At 35.5% G+C, this 23,431-nt stretch overlaps 4 protein-coding genes across 8 annotated transcripts; 2 read left to right on the forward strand and 2 right to left on the reverse strand.

Moving 5' to 3' along the window:
* Positions 1-1,194: 1,194 nt before the first annotated feature.
* LOC120271709 (putative B3 domain-containing protein Os04g0676650) lies at positions 1,195-2,315 on the forward strand (the record flags this gene model as incomplete). The annotated part of the gene is made up of 6 exons (XM_039278387.1): positions 1,195-1,233; positions 1,301-1,393; positions 1,476-1,576; positions 1,642-1,688; positions 1,763-1,839; positions 1,947-2,315. Coding segments are annotated over 6 exons (570 nt in total), but the record flags the coding sequence as incomplete, so codon positions are not given.
* Positions 2,316-2,798: 483 nt separating this feature from the next.
* LOC120271836 (DNA-directed RNA polymerases II, IV and V subunit 12) lies at positions 2,799-5,051 on the forward strand. Its single transcript, XM_039278516.1, has 4 exons — positions 2,799-2,904; positions 3,011-3,068; positions 3,167-3,259; positions 4,765-5,051. The coding sequence occupies exons 2-4, from the start codon at positions 3,029-3,031 to the stop codon at positions 4,785-4,787; spliced, it is 156 nt and encodes a 51-aa protein (XP_039134450.1). The 5' UTR covers positions 2,799-2,904; positions 3,011-3,028; the 3' UTR covers positions 4,788-5,051.
* Positions 5,052-5,623: 572 nt separating this feature from the next.
* On the reverse strand, positions 5,624-16,644 carry LOC120271710. The gene is made up of 5 exons (XM_039278388.1): positions 15,795-16,644; positions 14,686-15,563; positions 14,340-14,616; positions 13,893-14,282; positions 5,624-5,733 (listed from the first exon to the last, which is right to left on the reverse strand). The coding sequence occupies exons 1-5, from the start codon at positions 16,642-16,644 to the stop codon at positions 5,624-5,626; spliced, it is 2,505 nt and encodes an 834-aa protein (XP_039134322.1).
* A 2,019-nt stretch (positions 16,645-18,663) lies between these two features.
* LOC120271824 (vacuolar protein sorting-associated protein 52 A-like) lies at positions 18,664-23,425 on the reverse strand. 5 transcript variants are annotated; one of them, XM_039278501.1, is made up of 12 exons: positions 22,787-23,425; positions 22,072-22,153; positions 21,573-21,755; positions 20,887-21,002; positions 20,747-20,805; positions 20,465-20,565; positions 20,243-20,293; positions 19,817-19,891; positions 19,533-19,667; positions 19,373-19,447; positions 19,207-19,264; positions 18,664-19,120 (listed from the first exon to the last, which is right to left on the reverse strand). In XM_039278501.1, the coding sequence occupies exons 2-12, from the start codon at positions 22,078-22,080 to the stop codon at positions 18,813-18,815; spliced, it is 1,170 nt and encodes a 389-aa protein (XP_039134435.1). In that variant the 5' UTR covers positions 22,081-22,153; positions 22,787-23,425; the 3' UTR covers positions 18,664-18,812. The 5 variants fall into 5 exon arrangements, with proteins under 5 accessions (XP_039134435.1, XP_039134432.1, XP_039134433.1 ...); XM_039278498.1 differs by having other exon boundaries at positions 19,817-20,011; XM_039278499.1 differs by lacking the exon at positions 22,072-22,153 and having other exon boundaries at positions 19,817-20,011.
* Positions 23,426-23,431: the final 6 nt, after the last annotated feature.

A 23,431-nucleotide genomic window follows, 5' to 3' on the forward strand; every position in this document is an offset into this window, starting at 1 on the left:
CTCCAACAAGCATACACAAACCGAGAACGTTTCATTTTCCTCCTGCCTTCTTCTCTGCTTCATCTTCCTTATTCCCTAACAATCTTCCTCCATTTTCCTCTTCATTTTCTTCTCCAGATCTCCATTCCATTAATACTACTGCCGACAGATAAAAAGGAACGGAAGGAGTATATCTTTTGTAAGATGCTTCTAAACCTACTCCAATCTCTTCCATATCTATATTTTTAAAGAATTAAATTCTCACCTCATCTTGCACCATTGCAAAATTGCACCTATGTGTTTCAATGTGTTTCTAGTGTTGTTTTCACTTCACTAAGGTTTCATGATCTTTTACTAGTGATGTGGGGTGGCTTTCAATCCAAGGGCAGCTCTGCTGGTCATCGTTCAGAGACCGATAACTGGTTTTCAATGCCGAAGAGCATGAATCAAGGGATAGTTTCTTCTGCCTTTTGTTTGCAAGGAGTAAATGGAATGTCTTGTAATGGTTTGGATTTCTCTTCTGGTAATTGAATATATATATATATAGTAATTTTTTATAGCTTTAATTAAGACAAGAGATCCATAATTGTGAACTGAAAATTCATTGGTGTGTTTAGGTTGCTCAATGTTGTCAAGTTGTTGCAATGTTGATAATCAGATTTCCTCAAATGTTTCTCATGCTAAAACTGAATCAAGATTTGAAAGTAATGAGTAATTCATATGATATTGAGTATACCGCAAGTTGTGCTTCAAATTTAGATGTTTTCGGCAATCCTTCTTCCCTTCTTGCTCTTCCGTCACAACTTGAGGCCATGCATCCTCATTTGAGCAACAACTTGTATTCTAGCTCAGGTAGAATTTCTCTCAAAAAAATTTAAGGGCTGGTGTTTAATTCATTGATTAAGGTTTCATTTTTTGCACCATGTTGTAGTGCATTCTGCTTCGCAATCCACCCTATTGCCATTGTACACCAGAAGCTCATGTATGAATGTTTTCAATATTGATCAGTTAAGCGTCACACAAATCCAAAGTGATCAGGTGAATGAATGTTCTTAGATTTTTGCTACTACATTACATCATCAACAATTGTTCTTTTTTTTTAAACTGATGAGTTTGATCTTTGTTTATATATAGGATCAAATGGAGAGCATAATTAATCATAACCCACTTCAATCACAAGCCCTTGATGTATCAATTGCCCCTAAAAATTCTCTGGAACCAATTGTTTGCTCTTCAGTTGAAGGGTCTGATTATGTAAGTGTTCTTGTTTCCTATGTTTTACAAATATATCTAATGTAATCGATCTGTTAATACATTTAAGGGTGAAGGGAACAACCATAGTCTTATAAGAATTCTACAAAAAGAGTTGACAAACAGTGATGTGAGCAATGTCGGAAGAATTGTTCTTCCAAAGGTAAATGTAATGCATCATTCATTTGACACTGAATTTTCATTTGCAACCTTTTTTTTTTGTATTTTATATTTAAATTATGCAGAAAGAAGCCGAAGCTAATTTACCTCAATTAGGCGAAAAGGCAGTCATGGTTCTTCATATGAAGGACTTCGTATTCCCACATACATGGAGTTTTAAGTACAGGTATATGCTGAGTTTTTTTTGGATATTCATCAAAGATGAAGCTCTGCTAATTCTTCTGATTATAGGTACTGGCCAAACAACAAAAGCAGAATGTATGTTTTGGAAACTACAGGCATGTATCAATGACATATTTGTAGTCTGAAAATACAATGCCTTGTTCTTGAATAACGTTTTTTTTTTCTGCAGGTGATTTTGTTCGAGCTCATGGGCTTCGCACCGGAGACTTCTTTGTTATCTACAAAAACATAGAAACCGGAAATTATGTGAGTACTCTTACTGATACATACATACATTAATATATGCATGCATATTGATAACAATGATTAGAGACATGTCCAATTTCTAATTGCAAATGCACATTGTTTTGCAGCTTGTGATGGGAGAAAAAGAGCTTCCAATACCAAGACATATAAATGAAGTTCTCATCAACTTAAATTGTCAGAAAGACAATAATGGAGAATACAGTAAAAATGGAGAAGATAAAAGAAGTGGCAAACAACAGCGAAACGAAGAAAAATGTGCAAATTTGGACTGCAAAACTGATTTATTAATCACCAAAGTCAGAAGAGGAGGCATTTTTTAATCTTATAGATAAGTTTGGAGGAAGTTCAGCTTCATCATCTTCAATACATTTTGCCTGTTCTCCTTGAAGCTTTTCTCTATCGCTAAAGTGGCAATGAAATTAGCTTGTTTTCTTACTTTACCTTTTAGATGCATTAATGTTTTCCTTTTTAATTTTATGAAGTTCTAAAAACAAAGAATTGTTATCTGGCATACATTAGAAGAGAGAAAAAAAAAAAATCTTCTTAACTTTGTTGCCATTCAGGTTAATGTTGTTGAGCTACAATGCTTATGATTCTACATTGAAATTTTGGTGAGCCACTGTAATTTCGCTTGATATTTTTGTGTAGTAGATGATGGTGTTGAAGTAATTTATAAATCTGTCATTTATCCAATTTTTTAAAAATTATAATTCATATTTATTAATTAAATAAATTTTAATAATTCAATAGGAGATGTAAACAAGAATCAATAAATTATTGGTCATCAAGAGCTCCCCTTTAAAATCCCAAAACAAAGATAAATGGTAACAAATCATGCCAAGAAAGCATTTTAGAAATTTTATGGGATTTATGTGCAAAAAAATCCCCTCCGACTTCGAGGTGTATTTTCAAAAAACACCCTGATAAAAACATAAAATTCAAAGTCAACAAGACGGCTTTCTCGTCTCTCACGCTATAAATAACCAAGAATTAAAACCCTAGCTCAAGCAAGAGCGGGAGGAGCAGCGCAAGGAAACCCTAGCCCGGTCTTCGTTTTCCTCAGAGGTATGGTGGAAATCGAAACTTATAGTCTGTGTGATTGGATCCTATGCTTGGTGATGTCTATAGAAAACACTAATTTGTGGATTTCTTGTGATTTTGGGAACCCTAGATTTTGGTTTTTTGAGTCATGGATCCGCAGCCAGAGCCAACAAGTTACATTTGTGGAGGTTTGATCCTTTCTATTGTTTGATGGATTGGAGAAACCCTAGTGATTTTAGCTAATATTTCAAATTTGTTTGATGGTTTTTGACTTGTTGATTGTTAGATTGCGGGGCTGAGAACACGCTGAAGCCGGGCGATGTGATCCAGTGCAGGGAGTGCGGGTATCGTATTCTCTACAAGAAGCGCACACGCAGAGGTGTCTTGAATTTTTTTTTCAAGCCTTTTCTTGCATTGTTTGTTATGTTTTCGTGATTCTTTGGTTTTCTTCTAATTTTGGATGTGGTTTCTTTGGTATGTTGTTTCGTCCTGTGATCTTCTTTAGTTTTAGGTTGCAGTCTTCTGCAGATCAAAGATTGAATCTTTTCTAGCTGTTGTTTTAGGGTTTGGTTGGATTGAGCCACAAATTATCGGGAAAGAAAAGAAAGGGAAAAAGAAGAATTTAATTTGATGGAACAGAGAGAAAACTATTGTGGAAGATGTTGTTTTATTGATTTTATATCATCTATTCAACCATGCAGAAGAAAACACTTTTAGTTCATGCTGTTTTATGAGGGTTTTTTTTATTGAATGAAAAATATTGGAAAAAAAGAAATTAAAATTGATTGAACAGAGGAAAGAAACTGTTACTAAAAATGTTTTCTTTGGTTTTTTTCATTGATCCTATTTTCTTTTCAACTGTACAGGTGAAAATATTCCCCTTCATGATTTTTGTATTTTTGTTTGCATTCTACCCCAAATTCACACATAGCATTCTAGCTGTTGCACTTGTGGGCTTTGGGGATTTTATTTAATTTCTTAGTTTTTTCTCTTAAATAGATAGCCTTTCGGGGTTTTCAAAATTCCAGCTTCTTTGCTTTTTATGTTGTACTGGCATAACCATTATCTTGTACATATGTTCAAATATTATGATCGTATAGATTTACAAATGTCAGTATACTTTAAGTTCTGAAGTGCTTGAGTTTATTTTACATGGCTTTTAGTATTGATTTCTGTGTAAGAAGATTCAATTAGATGATGATTTGCAATTTTTCATGGGCTATAGTTTCAGCGATCCTCCTGTCCAGCTACTACAACCATTTCTAAACCTCAACATATTTGGGGCATGCAATAGTTCAACTGTATATTGGTAGTCCAACCTACAAAGAGGCTGCGGGTTTCTTTTCCCATTTTAGTAAATTAGTACACAACCTCAAATAGCCTGATACTTATAATGTAAACTTTCTTGTGATAGTGTAATACACCTGAAAAAAGCATTATGATGCAAGGCAAGACAAAGGCATTCATTGCAAAACATTAGAGTTATGATTATGTAGTTTTTTAAATGCTTCCATGCTTGAGGAAAACTGAGGTTATTCTTCCACTAAATATTGTTAGACTTGCTATTGCCCTAATCATTTGCATCCTAGGTTTAATAGAAGTAGGATCATGTAGTCATATTCTACAATTAGCAAGAGTCCTTGCTTGTTGACCAGTTGCCCTAGGTTGACCGGTAGGTAGTGGTGTGGGTTGTTGACCTTTTGTTCTGTTAAATACAAAACTTAATTAGGTAAGTCAACGGCTACATGAAAAAAGAAATGTGTTCTTTTTTTCTTCTTAATTTAGCCATTTGGATGTAGTGCTTCTGAATTGATTTTCATTCTCTTGTTTCTTTTTATAACTGAACATAAGTTTTCCTTGTTATTATCTGTGTGTTTTTTGCAGTTGTTCAATACGAAGCTCGTTGAGTGACTTTAGAATGCTGGACCTGGTTGAAGATAAAGTCTGAGAAATATGAGTTTTGTGACTATTATACTATGAAGTCTTTTTGTTTCTCTTGCCAAGTACAGGCAGAACTTGTGGATGTATGGCTGTTGGTATTCTGGATTAGCAATGAACAAACTAGTACTGTTGGGTTTTACTTGAGGTTATAGTATCTGTGGATATATTTTGTTTGGGAACTGAACTGTTAATTTTTTAAGTTTTTAAAACCTTTTTACAAGTTTTTAATATATGAAGTGTGCAGCTTAAAGAGAAGATAGCAAATTGCCAAATTATTTAGAGAATATAAATGAATGTGAATTATACATTAATATGTATGTGTGTGCATACAAAGATCAACTGAGAAACAATATCCAAAACAAGGATTAGCAGAAACAACACTGAAATCAGAGAAACTGAGGAAAAAAAACTATTTATGAACTCAAAGCAGAGAAGCAGAGGGAAAAAAACCCAACTATTTATGAGTTCAAAGCAGAGAAAGAGTGAGGAAAAAGACATACTATTTATGCACTCAAATGAGAGATAAAGTACAGAGGGAAAAAATTTACAAATGCCTTCCATCTGCTAACAAATGGTAACTTGAAGCTGCTACTCATGCAGATAATAATGCAACATATCAGACAAAGGTTTTTTTTTTTCTTTGAAAAAATAGATAAACCACATGTGCATTATACTGAAAAAAAAGTCCAAACAATATTCACTAAAAGTGGAGCCAAAACAAAGTACAAGAAAACATGAAAATAAACTACAAAATAACTAGGCCCCTAACACACACAAAGGTTAGGGTTGAAACAAATACTAACTACTCAGCTTTGTCTTTTTCGTAGAATCCTTGTTGGTCACCCATGAAGTCCAAACTGCGTTTAGCAGACGCAGCTGAATCCTCCAATCTGGGCTTCTTTTTGTCTGGTACTGCATTCAACCAAATTAGAAACATATGAATACATTTGCATAGGACAGAGTTACATGCAGAGTATGTATCCCTAAAAATGCATGTATTTCTTTCTAGCCAAATTTTTCACATTAAAGCACGGATAATGAGGTCCCCCATATCTCTCACATGAGAAGAGAGTTTGGGCCTCCACGATCCCCAAAGAGCATGAACCGACTGTGGTGGTGACGGAAATTGAAAAATTGGAATGAGAAAATTCTAGATAATTGTGGCAAATGGGTAAGATAAGAATAAGTGATCATCAGTTTCAATGCATGCATTACACATTACACATGTCGCAGTGGGGAGTCTGTTACATCCTCGTGCTGCAAGCTTATCTAGTGTAAGGATACTATTGTCCCAAGCTAGCCAACTAAACACACATTTTCTTTGGACAAGGGCTCTTCCAAATCAAATTGGTGGTCTTATACATAACGTCCCCCTGGTCTAAGAAAAACTGTAGAACAATTTGACTATGTATCTTCCATTTACCGTGAGACTCCACTTTTTGCTATCTCTCAAACCATGTGTGTCTGGGGGACACTGCTACTTAAGAGACCAATTGTATAGTGAAGCCCAGCTACGAACCAAGGAGATTGTAACAGATGAGTCATATTTTTAATTGTATCAAAGGGACGATTGGAGAGGGAGAATTGCTCTGGCTAAAGGTATATTGGCAAACGATTCTCCACACATTTATCAAACCAAAAAAGAGTGGAATCCCCATTGTGCACAATTAGAGAAATATAATTTCTAAAGGCATGAAGACATTGTAAAAAGCTATTCCAGATAAACGACTTTCTTTGTGGGGGTGATTATCGAGGTTCCAATGTGGGGAATTTTGAAAATAATTGTAAAGAATTATCCCAGTCCTGCCTACGAGGTCTTTTGCCAAAGATGGGTCACACCGAGGTAAAAAAACCGGGAGAGTACCCCTTATATAGTTGAGTGTCCTTGCTAGATGATCATCAAGTAATTGAATACCTGTGGAGTCAAATAAACATGTTTTATAGAAGTTGACCTCCAGCCCAGACATGCCTTGAGATAGCAACAAAATGAGTTTGATGATTCTCAAGTCCTCGACACCACTTACTGTCACAATTAGCATGTCATATGCGTATTGCAAATTGCACATTTTGCGCCAATTACCGATAGGTACACCATACAAAATCCCTGACTTCAAAGCATGATTGAACATAAGACTTATGACGTTAATAACTAGGGCAAAGAGAAGGGGTGATAACGGATCTTCCTGACTCAGCCCACGAAGGTACCTTACATACCCATTATGTTCTCCATTTATAATAAAGTTAGCTTTTGAGGACAGAAGAATTGCTTTGACCCACCCAATCCATTTTCACCCAAGTTCCACTAAGAATTCCCAATTTACCATGTCAAAAGCTTTAGCAAAGTCAACTTTAACTATATGGCCCTTTGATGCGTCACTTTTGTAGCCTAAAGGTGAGCTCCTCCGCCGCCATGATGTTGTCAAGAATGCATCTTCCTTTTAATGAAAGTGGATTGAGAACAATCAATGATGGAGTTGATGATCTTGCTCAGTCTAGTTGCCAAAATTTTGGAGAAGATTTTTTTAAGAACATAATTTATAAGAATGATCAGCTTAAAATCACTTGGACTTTCCGGTTTATCAAGTTTATGGGATTAGCGTATTGCTCACCCAATTGATTCTTTCCAGGTTATCGTAAAACCCAGCACAAAGATTGAGAATATTGCTTTCTACGATGGACCAATATTTTTGGAAGAAAGAAATCGGGAATCCATCTGGTCCAGGCGCTTTGTTTGCCCCTAGATCGAAGGTGGCTAGTTTGATCTCTTCTCTTGAGAATGGAATTTCTAGGGGTGTGAGGTCTACCCTCTGTTTTCCTCTTAAAAGGGTGTTCCAAGAGAATTTGAAATGGAACCCCTCGCTTGTTCCAAAATAGGATCGAAAATTATTAGCAAAGGTTCGTCCTAACACCTCTGTTCCTTCTACCAAACTGTTATTAACTAGTAGTCATGGGATGTAATTCCTGTTGAGCTTTCCATTTGCAAAAGCATGGAAGAATTTAGTGTTTTCATCTCCTTATTTGACCCATTTGACTCTAGATCTTTGATGCCAGTATATCTCCTCTTGCTTGAGCAGGGTGTCAGGAGAAGTATGCAACTCATTTTCTCTTCGTTTCTCCTCAAGAGTTAGACTCTTGAACTCTTTTGTGAGATCATAACCTTCTAGTTCATGTTCCTGAACTCCTGAACTCTAGATCTTTGACTAAGGTTTTTTAATAAGAAAACCACATGACAAAAAGATAGAAAATAACATAGTTCCATTTCCTCTCTGAATGCAATTATTAAGCTACGAACAACCAGAAAATTAAGTAGAAATCAGTAGCCAGAACTCCAGCAAGGTTGCCGGCCTACTCCTTCCTCAAACGAGTCAGGCCTCAACTTCTTTCTACTTTTTTGATATCCCTTCTCTTTCCTTGCCTCCCCCTTTTATCCTGCGCCAATCCGTGAAGACGAAGTCCTTCCAACGAGGATCATGTTCTCTCTCTCTCTCTCTCTCTGATCTTCTATGTTGATTCTTCAACTGTCTCTTGTTCCCACCGTTCGCGTGTTGTCCTTTGACCTGCTCCACTATCACCCCTACAGATTGTCTCACACCTTTCAAGTGTGATACGCCAATGTGGACATCTTTTTGTTTTTCCCTTGCTCCCATCGAATTGTCTGCAATGCATCCACTATCCTGTAGTCTAGTTTGAACTCAATAAGGATATATAACATTTACCCTATCTTCGAGGGAGACCTTGTCCTCAAGGTCCAAGTGAGGATACTAGGTTTTGAGAAGATCCACATCCTCCCAAAAATTCTCTGATGCGGGCAACCCGAACCATTGCACGAGAACCTGTCAAATGCGTCGATTGTGCCTTAACACTATGTGGTCCCGCAGAAAAAATTTAGGCTGAATGAGAGGTCCGGTCTCCAACGTGACTAGAGGCAAAGGTAATATCTCATCAATGGTACTACTGCTCACAAATTTTTTAAGGATTGAGACATGAAAAATTGGGTGAATACACAAGTCCTCTAGCAATTCCAATCTATATGCCATTGATCCAATGCATTGCAACACCCTCAAAGGACCGAAATACTTCATGCTCATTTTATAATTTTTTAGCAGAAACGCAGAATTTTTCCGGTATGGTTGAAATTTCACTAGGACCTAGTCTCCGATAGAAAAGTTAATATTCGAGCGCTTCTTATCAGCAAACCACTTCATTCTTGCATGTGCTTTAGTTAAATTCTGTTTTAACTATTGCAAATCTCTGTCTAGTCTAGTTTTATAATTCAATCACTAAAGGAGGATCATTGTCAAAACCTGTATGGAAAGAAGTAATATAGAACAATTCTGCCCATGGCAGTAACTCAGTCCCAAGATTTGGGATTGTCTAACACAAAATAACGCAAATAATGCTCAATGTGTTTGTTGAGAACTTTTGTCTGTCCATCAGTTTTCGGATGGTAAGCTGTGGATATTGATAAAGTAGTGCCCATCTTTGTGAACAAATGGTTCCAAAATTTGTTGGTGAATGTCTTGTCACAGTCACTGACAATAGTCTTCGGAATACCTTGAAGTTTGACAATATATTGCATAAAATTTTCTGCAACAATTTGACTAGTAAAATTACCCTTGAGTGGAAGAAAATGACCGTATTTGGAAAGCTTGTCCATTGCTACATAAATCACTGAATACACTTTGTACATTAAGTTCTCTAAATTACTTCATTTTTGTGTTCCTTTCACAACTATGAATCAGCATGTTATCTTTAAATGAGTTCACAAATTTTAGTGAAGTTTATGTAAATCCTCCAAAAAGAACTATTAGATTTTTCCCACATGATTGCACGGTTTGGCACCTTATTATATCGGTATTCAATTTGTTCAAAGTCTCATACTCTTGTTTTTGGCATGTGAATAGCAACAATTATTGTTAGGAATCATCTAAAAATGGACATAGTTGGAAAATTTGAGTTAGAAGAGAAGGAGAAGCAAGTAAGAGAGGAGACTTAGGAATGAAAGACGAATGCATTAGAATTAATATACTTTAAAAGACACAAAACACAAACTATATGTTTATAATTGTAAGATGAATATTTCTCCTCTGCATTATATTTCATTTACAAGGTGTTTATATGTTTATATAGACAATAAAATCTAAACTTAATTATACAAGAAAAGAGGGCTAAGTAAAGAGAGGAATATTTTAAACAATAATGCATAAAATATTAAATATAATCATTCCTAAAATATCTAAATACAACCGATTCCACAATACTCTAAAAGACACAAAACACAAACTATATGATACATTAAAGAAAAAGGAATATAAAGGCCATAAAGTACTATAGAAAATGAGGCCCATTATTACAAAAGATATGACAAACACTAGCCGAGAAAGTTCAAATGGATACAAAATAGAAGGAAGCGCACACTCAAGGGTATGTGAATGTTTTCTTTCAATCCCTTTATTACATTGTTTGTTATGTTTTCATGATTGCTTAGTCTTCATTGGTATGTTGTTTGGTCATGTGATCTTCTTTTGTTTTAGGTGGTTGCAATGCTTGTTAGATCAAAGATTGAAATCTAGCCGTTCTTTTAGGGTTTGGTTGGATTAAGTGAGTAATTGTGGAAAAGGAAAAAGGAAAGAATAAGAATTGAAATTGACATAGCAAGAAAAAGTACGTGTGTATAAAAGGAAAAGGGAATAAAAAAAAAGTTGAATTTGATGGAACAGAGAGAAGAACTATTATGGAAAATGTTCTTTATTCATTTTACGTTGTCTATTCATCCATAGAGGAGAAAATAATTCTTCAAAGTTGAATTTGATGGAACAGAGAGAAGAACTATTATGGAAAATGTTCTTTATTCATTTTACGTTGTCTATTCATCCATAGAGGAGAAAATAATTCTTTTTATGCTATTTTTAGTAGGGTTTGTGTTGATTGACTTAAAAATAGTGGCTAAAAATAATTGAAATTGATTAAATAGAGAAAAGAAACTATTATAAAATATTTTTTTAATTCATCCTGTTTTATTTTCAAATGTACAACTGAAAATATTTTTCCTTCATTCTTTTGTATTTTTGCTTACATTCTACCTCAAACTCACACATAGCATTCTAGGTGTTGCACTTGTGTATTCTAAGATACTTTATATAATTATATCTTAGGGATTTTCTTGAATACTTCATTTGGTCCTTTTTCACTTGTTTTATTTTGAAGGTTTTTTTTGAAATTTTTTAATTGTTTATTTAAAAAATTTATGAAGTATTAAATATATATTTTTTAATTTACCTTTCATATTTAATATAGTTCTACAATTTCTAATAAATCATATTCAACTATACATTTTATTAAATCATATTTTAAATCAGAGTAATATTGAAAAGTTAATATAGTTTTTTATAAAATTTAAATCACCAATTAGTTTTAACCGATTTTTCTAGTACATGTGAATTAGTTAAAATAGACAAGTAAAAGAGACCGGAAGGAGTAAATATCATTTTGGGTTTTTCATAATTCCCGCTTCTTTAGCTTTTTATGATATGTTGACATTGCAGATTCTCTTGTATTTATATTCAAAATATTATTATTGTATAGATTGACAAAGTGTCAGTAAACTTAAAAAAAGTTTTGAAAGTGCTTGAGTTAGTTTGACACGGGTTTTAGTATTGTCTTCTGTACAAAAAGAAAAATTATATAAGATTATGATTTGCATTTTTTCCATGGACTACAGTTTCAGTAAACCTCTTGATCAACAACTACACACATTTCTAAAACCTCAACATATCTGAGGCATGCAATAGTTCAACTGTATCTTGGTAGTCCAACCCTACAAAAAAATTTGCAGTTTTCTTTTTTTAGTACACAACCTCAAATTGCAAGATACTTGTACTACTAATGTAAACCTTCTTGTGATAATGCAATACACAAGGAAAAAAAGACATCATGATGCAAGACAAAGGCTCATTGCAATACAGTAGATTTTATGATTATGTAGTTTGTTTAGATGCTTCCATATTTGAGAAAAACTAAAGTTATTCGTATTCCCTCATAGACACTTGTAATCATATAATATTCACGGGCATAATTTAAGGATCAATCATATAATTTTTTGGAATGATTTAAGACTCGGCATAATTCAAAGGTCAATCATATGCTAAATTGATGTCAATTACTTATATTTAGCAATTGTAAATATTCCCAATTATTTAGTTCCTATTATAGATGTTAGACTCTTGTATAAATAAAGTACACAATTGTATTATCTCTAATATAACAATCAATGAAAAATATTTTTTTACTTTACTTATCCTTCTCTTTCAACATTTATCGATTAAATTTTGTTAGACCTATTATTGCCAATACAAGTAGGATTTTGTAGTCATATACCACACAATTAGCAAAAATCCTTGCTTGTCAGATGATTGCCTTAGGTTGACTGATAGGTATTTTTGGGAGGTTGTTGACCTCTCGTTCCAATAAGTACCAAAATCAATTTGTTAAAGTTAATGGCTATGAAAAGAGTAGTGCATTATCAAAGTCATTTTGGTTTCAAGTAGTTAACTGTACTAAAAATAAGTTTCTTGTGTGGCTTGCGGAATGGTGAGAGTTCGAATCCTCATTGAAAGAATTAACTCACGCGTCATATGAGACATCGTACTGCGTCACGAGACATATGTTTTTGTCAAATCTAAAGTAGTGTATTCTCTTCTATCTTTTCTTAATTTGACCACTCAAATGGAGGGCTTCTTAGTTGATTTTCATTATGTTTCTTTTTAGTTGTTGAACATAAGTTTTTCTTATTTTCACCTTTGGGATTTTATTTCACAGTTGTTCAATTGTTGAGTGACATTAGAGCATGGGACCCGGTTGAAATTAACGTAAAAAAAAATGATTTTGTGGTTATTATTTGTTGTGAAATCCCTTGTTTATGTAGTTACTTACAGTGTTAAACTTTTTTAAATAGGACTGTTAGTATTCTGAACCAGCACTGAGCAAACTATGTTTGTGGGGTTTTTCTTGAAGTTACATCATTTGTGGAAATATTTTGACTAGCTTTGTTTCTTTTGAGTTTGGGTATGTTGGGCATTTCAATAATTCCAAAATAGTATATCTTTTTTTATTGTGTATGGGTTGCTCTTATTATATATCTTTTGTTGGGCATTTCAGTAATTCCAAAATACTTTTGGAATTTGGATATACGACTTTTAGTATTCAGAACCAGCAATAGGTCATGTTGTGATTAGATATAGGGTCAAAACAGTAGTAAATTTTACTATGATTACAACTGAACTAACTAATACTCAAAGGCTTCATTTCCCCACTCCAAATGTTAGACATTATCATTTAAATAATACCTGATAAAAGTCTCATAATTTCTGCAGCATTAAGTCAAGAGTAATTAGATTTGATTAATATAAGTTAATCTGAACTTATGAAAGCATGACATGAGTATTCAAGTGGTTTTTAACAATAATTAAGCTGGTGTGTTCAAATGTTCATTGTGAATTATGAATGGTTAGATGTAAACAGAATTGTGCTGTAAATCTATACAAATAGATGGATGATCCCATGATCATAGTTCTATAATTGATTAAATTGTGGCGCCCCACATTTCATATCAACACTAGCAAGCCATCACAATTATATATATTTGCAAATTATGATTATGATAAAACATCATTATTTTCTTATGATAAAATCAAAACCATTATCATTGAATATTACATATCTGGTTTCAATAAAATCAAACCATTATTACTCTTTTAATCAAGGTTGATGTTTGTTATATAAAACAAACTGCAAATTTCACATGTTTCAGATGGACATTACATAGCTAACATCTAATTGCTTTATCATTAATTTTATCAAAAATGTCACAATACTTCTACATTTCTAAGCACATCACGATCATTTTACCACAAGATTTCCACAAATTTAAGGGCACACCAAAATATTGCATACCCATCATCTAATCATTGCCCCAACACAAAATGATAAAACATTCACAAATACGAGGGAAAATAGAGCAAGAATAATTTTTTACTTCCAAATTTACTTCATCTAACGCTCTAAACTTTTACCTCCACCTTTACTCCCTCCTTCAAGCATGGTTATCCTTTTTGCAAAAGGAGCTACAAGAGCTGATAAAAAACAAGAAAAAATAGCTAGAAAGACTTGTGGATTTGAGCTGCCAAAGAGAGCAAGTCGATCAGCAAAGGAATTGAAATCACGATCGATATGATCAAAAATAGAATTCAAGCCATCAGGCGCAATGTGGTTGATGGAGTGAATGATCGCGGAGTTTCTCCAAGTAATGATGTTGTTGAAATTCTGAAGAAGTTGAATGGCAAAACAACAGTTAGTGTAGAGATTTGAAGGAGTCCAGCCAAAGTTAGAGCAGTGATCCAGGGCAAATTGAATAGCGAGTAATTCAGCTTCAAGGGAAGATGCACATGAAACACCAGCAGTTCCTGCAATAAGGATTAACTGATGATTAGTAAAAGTAAAAAAGCCCAACCCAGCCATACCTGAATGAGGATCCCAAGCCGCATCAGTTGAGACAGAAATGGAGAGCTGGGCAGGCCTGGATAATATAGAGATATGTTTATGAATAAGGTCATGAGCAGAGAAGTAGTCATGGGTAGCTGTCCAAACTTTGGAAGGGATCAAGTTGAAGTTTGCCGATATTTGCCTAAAGATAAAATTGCATCTAGCAGTCCAAATGTGATAAGCCACAGATGCAAGGAAAGCTTTGGCAAAATCACAGCTGGTGTTACAATGCAAGTTGCAAGTAATCCAAGTGCCCTGCGTAAGTTGAGTAAGGAAGGAGTGGTCCAGACCCAGCTAATTTAAAGCAATCAACCAACAACTAACAGAATTCCTGCATTCCCAGAATAGGTGAGTAGAGTTTTCAGGATGAATATTACAAAAGTGGCAAAGAGAGGCAGGTCCAATGTTAAGATTAAAGAGATAAGCGGCAGTAGGAAGCTTCCCATGAGCAAGCTTCCACATGAAAACCTTTACACGTGGGACAACCATCAATTTCCAAATGGCTTGCCACCCAGTCCAATTCAAGTGAGAAGTCCCCCCAGAATTAACAAAATCATATACAGTAGCCACAGTAGTGGCTTTGGATGAAATGGGTCGCCAGACCCAATCATTAGAAGCGTTGGTGTCAAAAATGGAATCATTAAGCACAACTCTGCTCAGGTTGCCACCGAAAAGCTCAGAACAAGCATTTAAATTATAAGTACCCTCAGAGATAAAAGAAGTGACTGCAAGGGTATCAGTGACATTCATATTGATAAAGGTAGGCTTGTATTTGAGAGGGAGATCCAGAATCCAAGGATCCTCCCAAACATTAACAAGATTTGGATTACAAGTAGCAAGATGAAAGTTAGGTTTAAGGACAAACATTGTTTTTGAAATAGCTTTGTGCAAACTGGAGACAGAAGATTGAGAACAGTTGTTCCAAATGCGCCAATTTGGATACTTATGAAGAAAGATTGAAACCCAAATTTTATCAGAATTGTTGGCGATAGAAAAAGCATGTTTGGCCATGAGAGCAGTACGAGCGCGTCTAAGATTGCACAGACCTAAACCCCCCTTAGATTTAGAAAGAGTAGAAACATGCCAACCAATAGAATGGAAACTCTGACCCCTGCCATGCCTACCCCAAAGAAATCTGTGAGCAAACTTGGAAATGGAGTCCAGAATTGAGTCCGGAAGATGGAAAATGGAAAAATAGTAGACTGGAAGCAAGAAAATACTAGAATTAATAAGAGTGATTCGCCCAGCCTATGAAATGGGGGAATGATTCCAATTATTTATAGCAGCATCAGTTTTGTTGACAAGAGATCGGAATTGGTTAACAGGAAGACGAAAGGGAGAGATAGGAACTCCCAAGTATGTAAAAGGAAATTTCCCAATTTTGATGTTAAGAATTGAGGCAATAGATTTGGAAATCTTCTTATTAAACCAACTGGGTAGGAAAAAAGCTGATTTGTTAAGGTTGGGATTCTGGCCAGAAATAGTAGCATACAAGTTTAGGCAAAAAAGGATGTTTCTAGCAGATTGCCTAGAAGCCTTAGAGATTATGATAAGATCATCGGTAAACATGAGATGGTTGATGTTCCGCGTGAGCCGAGCATCAAACCCAGGGATGAAGTTAATATAGAGAGCATGGTTGAGAATTGCAGAAAGATTTTGAGAAGCTAGGATAAAGAGAAGAGGGGAAATGGAGTCACCCTGACGAACACCCCGAGAACTAGCCATCCATCTAGAAGGCCGACCATTGATAAAAAAAGAAAAGGAGGTGGAGGTAAGACAAGACTCAATCCATTTAATCCAAATATCGGGAAAGCACATTCTTTGGAGGGTTGCAAGAATCAGGTTCCAATTAATAGTATCAAAGGCCTTCTCAATGTCTATCTTTAAAAGCATCCTAGGGGGGCTAGATTTGTCAATTTCCATGGAATGAACAATCTCCTGAACAGCAAGGATATTGTCAACGGTAGATCTACCCGCAAGAAAACCCGTCTGCTCAGGGCCAATTAATTTGGGGAGAACAATTTTGAGTCTAGCCGCAAGAATTTTAGAGATAATTTTATAACAAACATTGCAGAGAGATATAGGGTGAAAGTCAGAAACTTTTTGAGGATGCTCAATTTTTGGAATAAGAAAAACAAATGTTTTACCCCAAGAATTAGGAATTTTAGCAGTGTCAAAAACATGAGCAATGGCTTTAAAAATGTGATCTCCCAAAATATTCCAGTAAAAGAGATAAAATTCAACATTAAAGCCATCCGGACCCGGAGATTTTCCACGCGACATGGACCTAAGGGATCGGAATACTTCCCCCTTGGTGACAGGTTTGATCAGATAGTCCTTGTCATCAGATCGTCCTTGTCATCAGATAGAAGCATAGGAAGATCATCCGGGATGACGGACAACACATAATCAAGAGTGGGAGAAGAGGAAGAGGCCCAAAGATTATGATAATAAGAAAGAAACTCATTCTCAATATCATCTTTAAGAGTAAAAATATTGCCATTATTATCTCTAAGGGAGTGAATTTTGGATTTAACCTGGCGGGCCTTAACGACCCGGTGAAAGAACGCAGAGTTGACATCTCCCTGGTTAAGCCACTGCATCCGTGCTCGCTGAGCCCAGAAGATGGAATTTTGACGCAAAAGGGCAGCAAGACGATTGCGCAAGGAACGGAGCCAAAGATGATTCCACGGATCCAGAAGCAAGATTTCACTCTCTTCTGTAGCAATGATTTCCGCTTCTAGATTCGAGATCTCCATATCGATAGGTCTTAAACCTGCAACACGCCAAGTAATAAGGTTATGTTTAGCACGATTAATACAGTGATGGAAAAAATGAATGGGGGAAGAGGAGCTGGAAGGATCATTAAAAGCATTCATAACATTGCTATGACACCCTTGATAATCCAACCAATAGTTATCAAAGCGAAAAACAGGGTTTTTAGAAAATGCGTAAGAGCGAGCCTCCAGCAAAAGGGGGGAGTGGTCAGAACAAGCTCTCGGAAGATGGCGGTTATGAACAGAAGAGAAGTGAGCAGCCCAATCATGATTGACGAGGAACCGATCAAGACAGGCCCAGCGGCAAGCCAACCCCGTCCGGTTATTGCACCAAGTGAATCGTGATCCTACAAAATCAACATCAATTAAGGCATTACGAGTAACAAAATTAGAAAAAAAGTGAGATTTAGAAGAATAGGAACGAGGGTTGCCGCCACGAAAGTCCGACTCAGAGAGAACCGCATTGAAATCGCCCGCAAGGACCCAGGGGAGGCAAATGTCACTAATTCTGGAGATAGTGTTCCAAAGGGTTTTCTGAAAGGCCAGAATCTGGGAGTTATAAACAATAGAGAGGATCCAGGGGCCATCCATGGAAGTAATCACTAAGTTAAGGGACATGAAAGAAGCAGCAACAGGAGTCACCCTGCTAAGGCAGCGAGACCAAAGGGTGATGATGCCTCCCGATAAACCACGAGCCGGGATGGCCGCCCATTCCCACTACATAGCAAACTTGTTGCAAAACCGAAGAGAGCAAGAATGATCAGTTTTCGTCTCAACCAGACAGATAATAGAAGGTTTGAAACGGCGAATGATATCATTAATCCGATCAATAGTACGGGGGTTAAAAGCCCCACGACAGTTCCAACAAAGAATCTTGATATGAGCCGACATAATAAAACAAAAGGGAGAAATCGCAGAAAGAAAGAGATTAAGAAGTGGTGGATGATCTCCCTTTTTTAGGGCGAGACTTGTTCTTAGTGGGTGCCCGTCTGGCAAGAGCCTCCAGTTTGACATCTTTTTGGTAGTTGGATAAGAGCATATTATCATCTGGTTCAAAAAGGGAACCAGATCCATCAGAGCCCACCAACGATCCTTCATCACCCAAGTCATCCAAGTCCTCCATAAGGAGATCATGCTGAGGAGGGGGATGAAGAGCATTCACAACTCGATCCACCAGAGAGGAGTGAGAATGGTTATCTTTAAAATCTTACTTTACCTTATTGGAAAGAACCTATGGCAAGCAGACCCTGATAAACAAAATGATCGGAGTTCTTAACAAATTGAACCTTCAAGCTTTTAACAAACACATTGGTTCATTTACTAACCTACCAAAACCTAACTGCAAATTAGATTTCATTTGAAAAGTATTCACAGCCATCAAACATAATCCTCTTTTAACAACAATCTGTTTCCGGCACAACTGCAAATGAATCAAACTATATACCTCACTTTCTTTATTTGATACATCACATTTCAGGTCATCAACTAGTTCTCTCACCATTTGTTACCAACGCAAACATTAGTAGAAACAAATATCAACAAAATTAATTGGCAAAATACTCAAATCAGAGAAACAAAATCCAATGCCCACACAGGAAAAGAAAAAAGAACCAAATATTTATATATTTATTTGCCATTTTTCCTTATGTGTGACTTCGAAAACAAGAATACTACCTAGAGGGTCTTCAAATATCTCTTAAATTCATAAAATATGTAAGGTACTGGAAACATATCCCTGTTAAAAGAACCATTGAAGGAGCCTTCGATTCTCCTAGCACACTCTCTGAACCTTTTGTAATATGATGTCAGTTGAATGTGAGCCAGAGTCAGGATCATCTTTCTACACAAACTGTCGCTGAAAGTTGTGATGACATCCTCGTACATCAACTTTATAGCAGCTTTCCATCTGCTCAGAAAATCCCTCACCAGCGGTTCAAGATCAGTAGGCAAAGGCTTCTCTGCACTGGAGCTTGATTCTTCGGCTGACAAAATAATATGCACATCAAGTATCAGTATTATCTATGATGAATGACATGGTAGTGTAACAAGTTGGTATAGTTAAACTTACAGTCTTGTGACTCCACAAATTTGATTAGATCGTTGAAATGCTCAAGCAGCATTTCTTCCTGCATTTATTTATCAAATGGTCAAAATTAGTTCACTATTCAATGCATTCATCAAGCATAAAATACATGGACAGAAAGCATTTTGCACTAAATGGGGCAAAGACTTACGACAAAGATTTGTCCGTTGCTATATGCCAGATGCATACAGTGAGTCATTGTTCTTTCACATTTTAAACCTGCTTTCTATAACAAGTTTCCGACACGCTAAAACAAAAGCAAAGGACAAAGGTGGAGATGTAAAGATTGAGAAAAGACAGCAAGTCCTAACCTTCAGTACAGCAGTTGTCATATCATAGTTGTTTATCAGGAATGTGGCTTGCAACTTTGGCTTTGTGAAAGTTTTGGCAAGCTTAATGAGCAGGTCATCAATTGCCATTTGTAATCTTCCAAGGATCAAATCAAGCTGCAATGGTAGAAATCACAGAGAAATCATGATAAAGGGATTAAACCAACTGGAACTATTTTAGTGACAGGTAACAAACTCAATATGTAGGTAGTCTCTTTGTATACTAACACAGAAAATAATAAAGATGAGAGATTCTATGCAGCTACCTGACCATCTCCATGTTGATCATCGATGTTGACAAGGGATTCTACGTCAAGGGATGCTATGAATTCAGCATAGTGCTGCATCACATAGTGAGGATGGACGTCATCTTCCAATAATATCCTTATGTTGCCATTTCGTAGACTGTCGAGATGCATACCAAGTACCAATTTGAAACGAAACCACAAAGAAGTATTAACCTGTCAATTTTTAATGAAGTAAAGTTTAAGGGAGTAGATGCAGAGGCAAATTATGTTGTGAAAACAACAAGAGGCATCAGAACTCATCGAAAAAGATGAATAATCATAAAGCAAAGCAATTTTATATAAAAAAAAAACCTTATTAAATATGTAACCAAAAAAAGAAAGAAAATGGTGATAGGCTACCACCAAGAACTTCTCAAGTCATTTCATAAGTCAAATGTGTCACACCTTGTCGAGGTATGAATCCAAGCATGGAATTCGCTGCCTGAACATGACCATCTGTGCACAAAAATTGAAAATTTTATCATATCCAAATTGTGCAGATCATTTTCAGCAAAAATGAAGCCGTGGCCTTTTGCTTCTTTGACTGAACCTTATATAATTGCGTGACATATATCAGACATATTCCCGATAGAAGTATTGCCCAATACAAAAAAGAAACTGACTAACCTGGTGCTCATGAACTATGCGTATCATTAGCATCAAACCAAGGGCATCATAACAATTTGGAAGTACCATATTGAAATGTTCATAGAGAACAGCAAATGGTCCTGAAAAGAAAAAAAATAATCATCGAGGTTATTTTCTTGTTCCACAATTCACAATATGCTTTTATACGCACAGTTAACTTTAATATGAAGGACTTAAAAGAGGCCGGCTATATAATTAATTTTCTATGTAAAGCCCTCCTAAGGCTGGAGAACATCCTATAAATAAATGAGTGCTAGGTACCTGCAAAGATATCATAGAATATAAATTCTTCTCCAAAGAAATCACCACAAAACAGATATCTGTAGTGCAGCAAAGAAAAATTGTTAGTTGAGCACTCAAAGGCCTCTTCAATAGAATTCACGAACAAAATGCATCATTACTCAGAAGCAGCAGTATCCATCAGAAGCTTGTGCAAGCTCCTAAACAAAACTTCATATGGATATCTTTGAGAATTCTCTTCAGCTGTATGTGGGATCAATGCCGGCTGATCAATTTCCTAACAGCATAAAAGAAAATTTTAGAATTTCATACGTGGTCATATGACATGAAATTGCCTGATGTTCAACTATACTTGCTACTATGAGAATATGAGCATCAAGACAACCACAGGGCTCAAATGGGCACAATAACCACTTAAGATGGCCATGTAACAATGCATAACAAGCATGAAAAGATTATGGAAGAGAGCATCCTGAAATCAATCATTAAATAAGACCCATGGATTGATTAACTAATCCCTTATTCCCCCAAGTAAAAACCTGGACACAGTTGCATCAGACCCATCCTTACAAATTCTTAACTAAGACATGCTTGATGCCTTTAATGCACTCATATTCCAGAAATGAGGACGCAAAGATAGCAAAGGGTAATTTTCATTATATTGCCTTGTGGGAAGACTAGCAAGCTTTGCTCTTGTAAAGAAAAATAAAATTTTTAAGTGCAAGAAACAGAAGTACTTATTCTCATTTATATTCATTATGCATATTCATAACTCTGAATCAAAATATTAAAATGTACCAAAAGGTGGAAAATAGATCTTTATCAGAGAGTATACATAGAAAAAGACCTTTAGAATATTAATCCTACCACCCAATGCAAAAACAGCTGAACCATTCTTCAAAGGTTCTCTTCCTCCTAAGGAGAGTCCTGTGCTCTTGGTCTCGACTCCAATCAAATCACTTGAAGTTGCTATATCCAGCTGTAATTTCCCCATTGCTTGTATGTATGCGCGAAAATGAGCACTTAAAATCTGGTGTGGAAAAAGAAAGAAAGTTGAAAGTGACAAAAAAATGTGCTACTATAAATGACAGGACAAAGCAAGAACAATTTCATTTTATAGTTTAGTTGTAGAAGTATCTAGTTTCAAAATACCATATGACTTGAAACGAACTTTGCAAAATGGAAGGTTCTATAGAAAAGCACACATGATGAAGATAATAGAGATACTAAGCAAAATAAAGTTGACCAAACTAACTGGGCTAATGTTTGATAATTATGACCAAGTTTGTCACTTCCAATCATGTATTTATAAAGGAAGGATGTAACAGAGTTTCAAGACAATTTACCTTGTTCATTGTATCAATATATGTTGCCTTAACCTCATTATATATCTCCCTACCATGCTCTTTAAGAAAAATAATCAAGCACCTACAATATCAAAGTACATAAAAAGGATTTAATACAATCAAGAAATTCTTATAAAAAGAGTGGGCAGCAAACCAGCTGCAACTATTATATTGGCAAAATGACAATAATATGGAAAGGACAACTATCGGGCATTGTGTTAGTATCTAACATCAAAGTGATCAGCAAAAAAAATGAAGAAGCTTACTGGTTTCCAAACACAACTATGTACTTTAAGAAAAGTATATTGGCTGCATGTAGCTATGCTGTAAGGACTAAAGAAAATATCCTGGCATACCAAATAACTAAGGCTCATCACATTTCTGATGAACTGATGGTCCATCTTTACAGAAATGCTTTGTTGTTAAAAAGAAAAAATATTACAACTACGAGACAAGAGAAAGAATCAGGTAACATATGCATGAAACACTAAAATCTCATATTTGGTGCAGCATGGACTCTATTTCTTAAGATACAAACATATATCAATAAGATCACCAGAAGCTTATCATAAAGAACATACATATTTTGATAATACCAAGCATTAGGCGAAACCAGATGCGCAACATCAGATGATATTCAAATTAAGTCAACACTATACAAAGATAAATCAAACCAGATATGGAATGGAATCAATATGAGAGAAAGAAATCTTACTTATACTTAAGAAGAATACTTTGCTGCAGGATCTGGATGCTTGTTTTTGGCTTTCTCAAGGCATGGATTTTTGCCACAATAAATTCAAATACCTTTCAAAAGAAAGTTTCACCATTACTGGTTCTGAAAATCAAGAAAAATGTATAATCATAACTAATCAAATCCCCATTGTGTCATTTGTGAAATATTCCAAGTAGACACACCACAAAAATATACCGAGTGGAAAGAATGAAACAGAATTGTGAGCCTGGATATTGTGCAACAAGAATCAATAAAACAAGCAAAATTTGCCAAAGCTGATATTTGACTCAATGAGTATGACTTGCTCAAAAAACATACATTTCAGAGCACCTATTACATCCACTAATAAAAAATAAACACATCATTGGTGCAAGAGAGTTCCATCGGTGACCATAACGAGTGGCCAAATATTCATTAAGCAGCCAAAAAGATTATCATATCAAATAAATTCCAATCATGTCAAACATTGAGCTTGAAGGTATTTCACGCCCAAAAATAACTTTATTTAATTTGATGTTCCTCCCATTGATTTAAAACAGCCAGCCGTCCAATATTATCTTCAAACAGAATAGGATAAAGTCAAGAACAAGAAACCCTGATCAAAATGTTTCTAACAACTAGCAA

The sequence above is a fragment of the Dioscorea cayenensis genome, chromosome 11 (genome assembly GCF_009730915.1).
Source record: "Dioscorea cayenensis subsp. rotundata cultivar TDr96_F1 chromosome 11, TDr96_F1_v2_PseudoChromosome.rev07_lg8_w22 25.fasta, whole genome shotgun sequence".
In the NCBI taxonomy this organism is placed as follows: Eukaryota; Viridiplantae; Streptophyta; class Magnoliopsida; order Dioscoreales; family Dioscoreaceae; genus Dioscorea; species Dioscorea cayenensis.

What these genes read in the sequence shown, in the direction of transcription:
- LOC120271836 (XM_039278516.1), top strand. Translation starts at nt 3,029, where the DNA reads ATGGATCCGCAGCCAGAGCCAACAAGTTACATTTGTGGAG. An exon ending in AACAAGTTACATTTGTGGAG is followed by an intron (nt 3,069 to 3,166) that starts GTTTGATCCTTT and finishes GTTGATTGTTAG; the next exon opens with ATTGCGGGGCTGAGAACACG. An exon ending in CAAGAAGCGCACACGCAGAG is followed by an intron (nt 3,260 to 4,764) that starts GTGTCTTGAATT and finishes TGTTTTTTGCAG; the next exon opens with TTGTTCAATACGAAGCTCGT.
- LOC120271710 (XM_039278388.1), bottom strand. Translation starts at nt 16,644, where the DNA reads ATGTCGCGTGGAAAATCTCCGGGTCCGGATGGCTTTAATGTTGAATTT. An exon ending in TCTGGGAATGCAGGAATTCT is followed by an intron (nt 14,617 to 14,685) that starts GTTAGTTGTTGG and finishes CAACTTACGCAG; the next exon opens with GGCACTTGGATTACTTGCAA. An exon ending in GGCTTGGGATCCTCATTCAG is followed by an intron (nt 14,283 to 14,339) that starts GTATGGCTGGGT and finishes TCCTTATTGCAG; the next exon opens with GAACTGCTGGTGTTTCATGT.
- LOC120271824 (XM_039278498.1), bottom strand. An exon ending in TGGATTCATACCTCGACAAG is followed by an intron (nt 20,012 to 20,242) that starts GTGTGACACATT and finishes AAAAATTGACAG; the next exon opens with GTTAATACTTCTTTGTGGTT. An exon ending in ATTTGTGGAGTCACAAGACT is followed by an intron (nt 19,121 to 19,206) that starts GTAAGTTTAACT and finishes TTATTTTGTCAG; the next exon opens with CCGAAGAATCAAGCTCCAGT.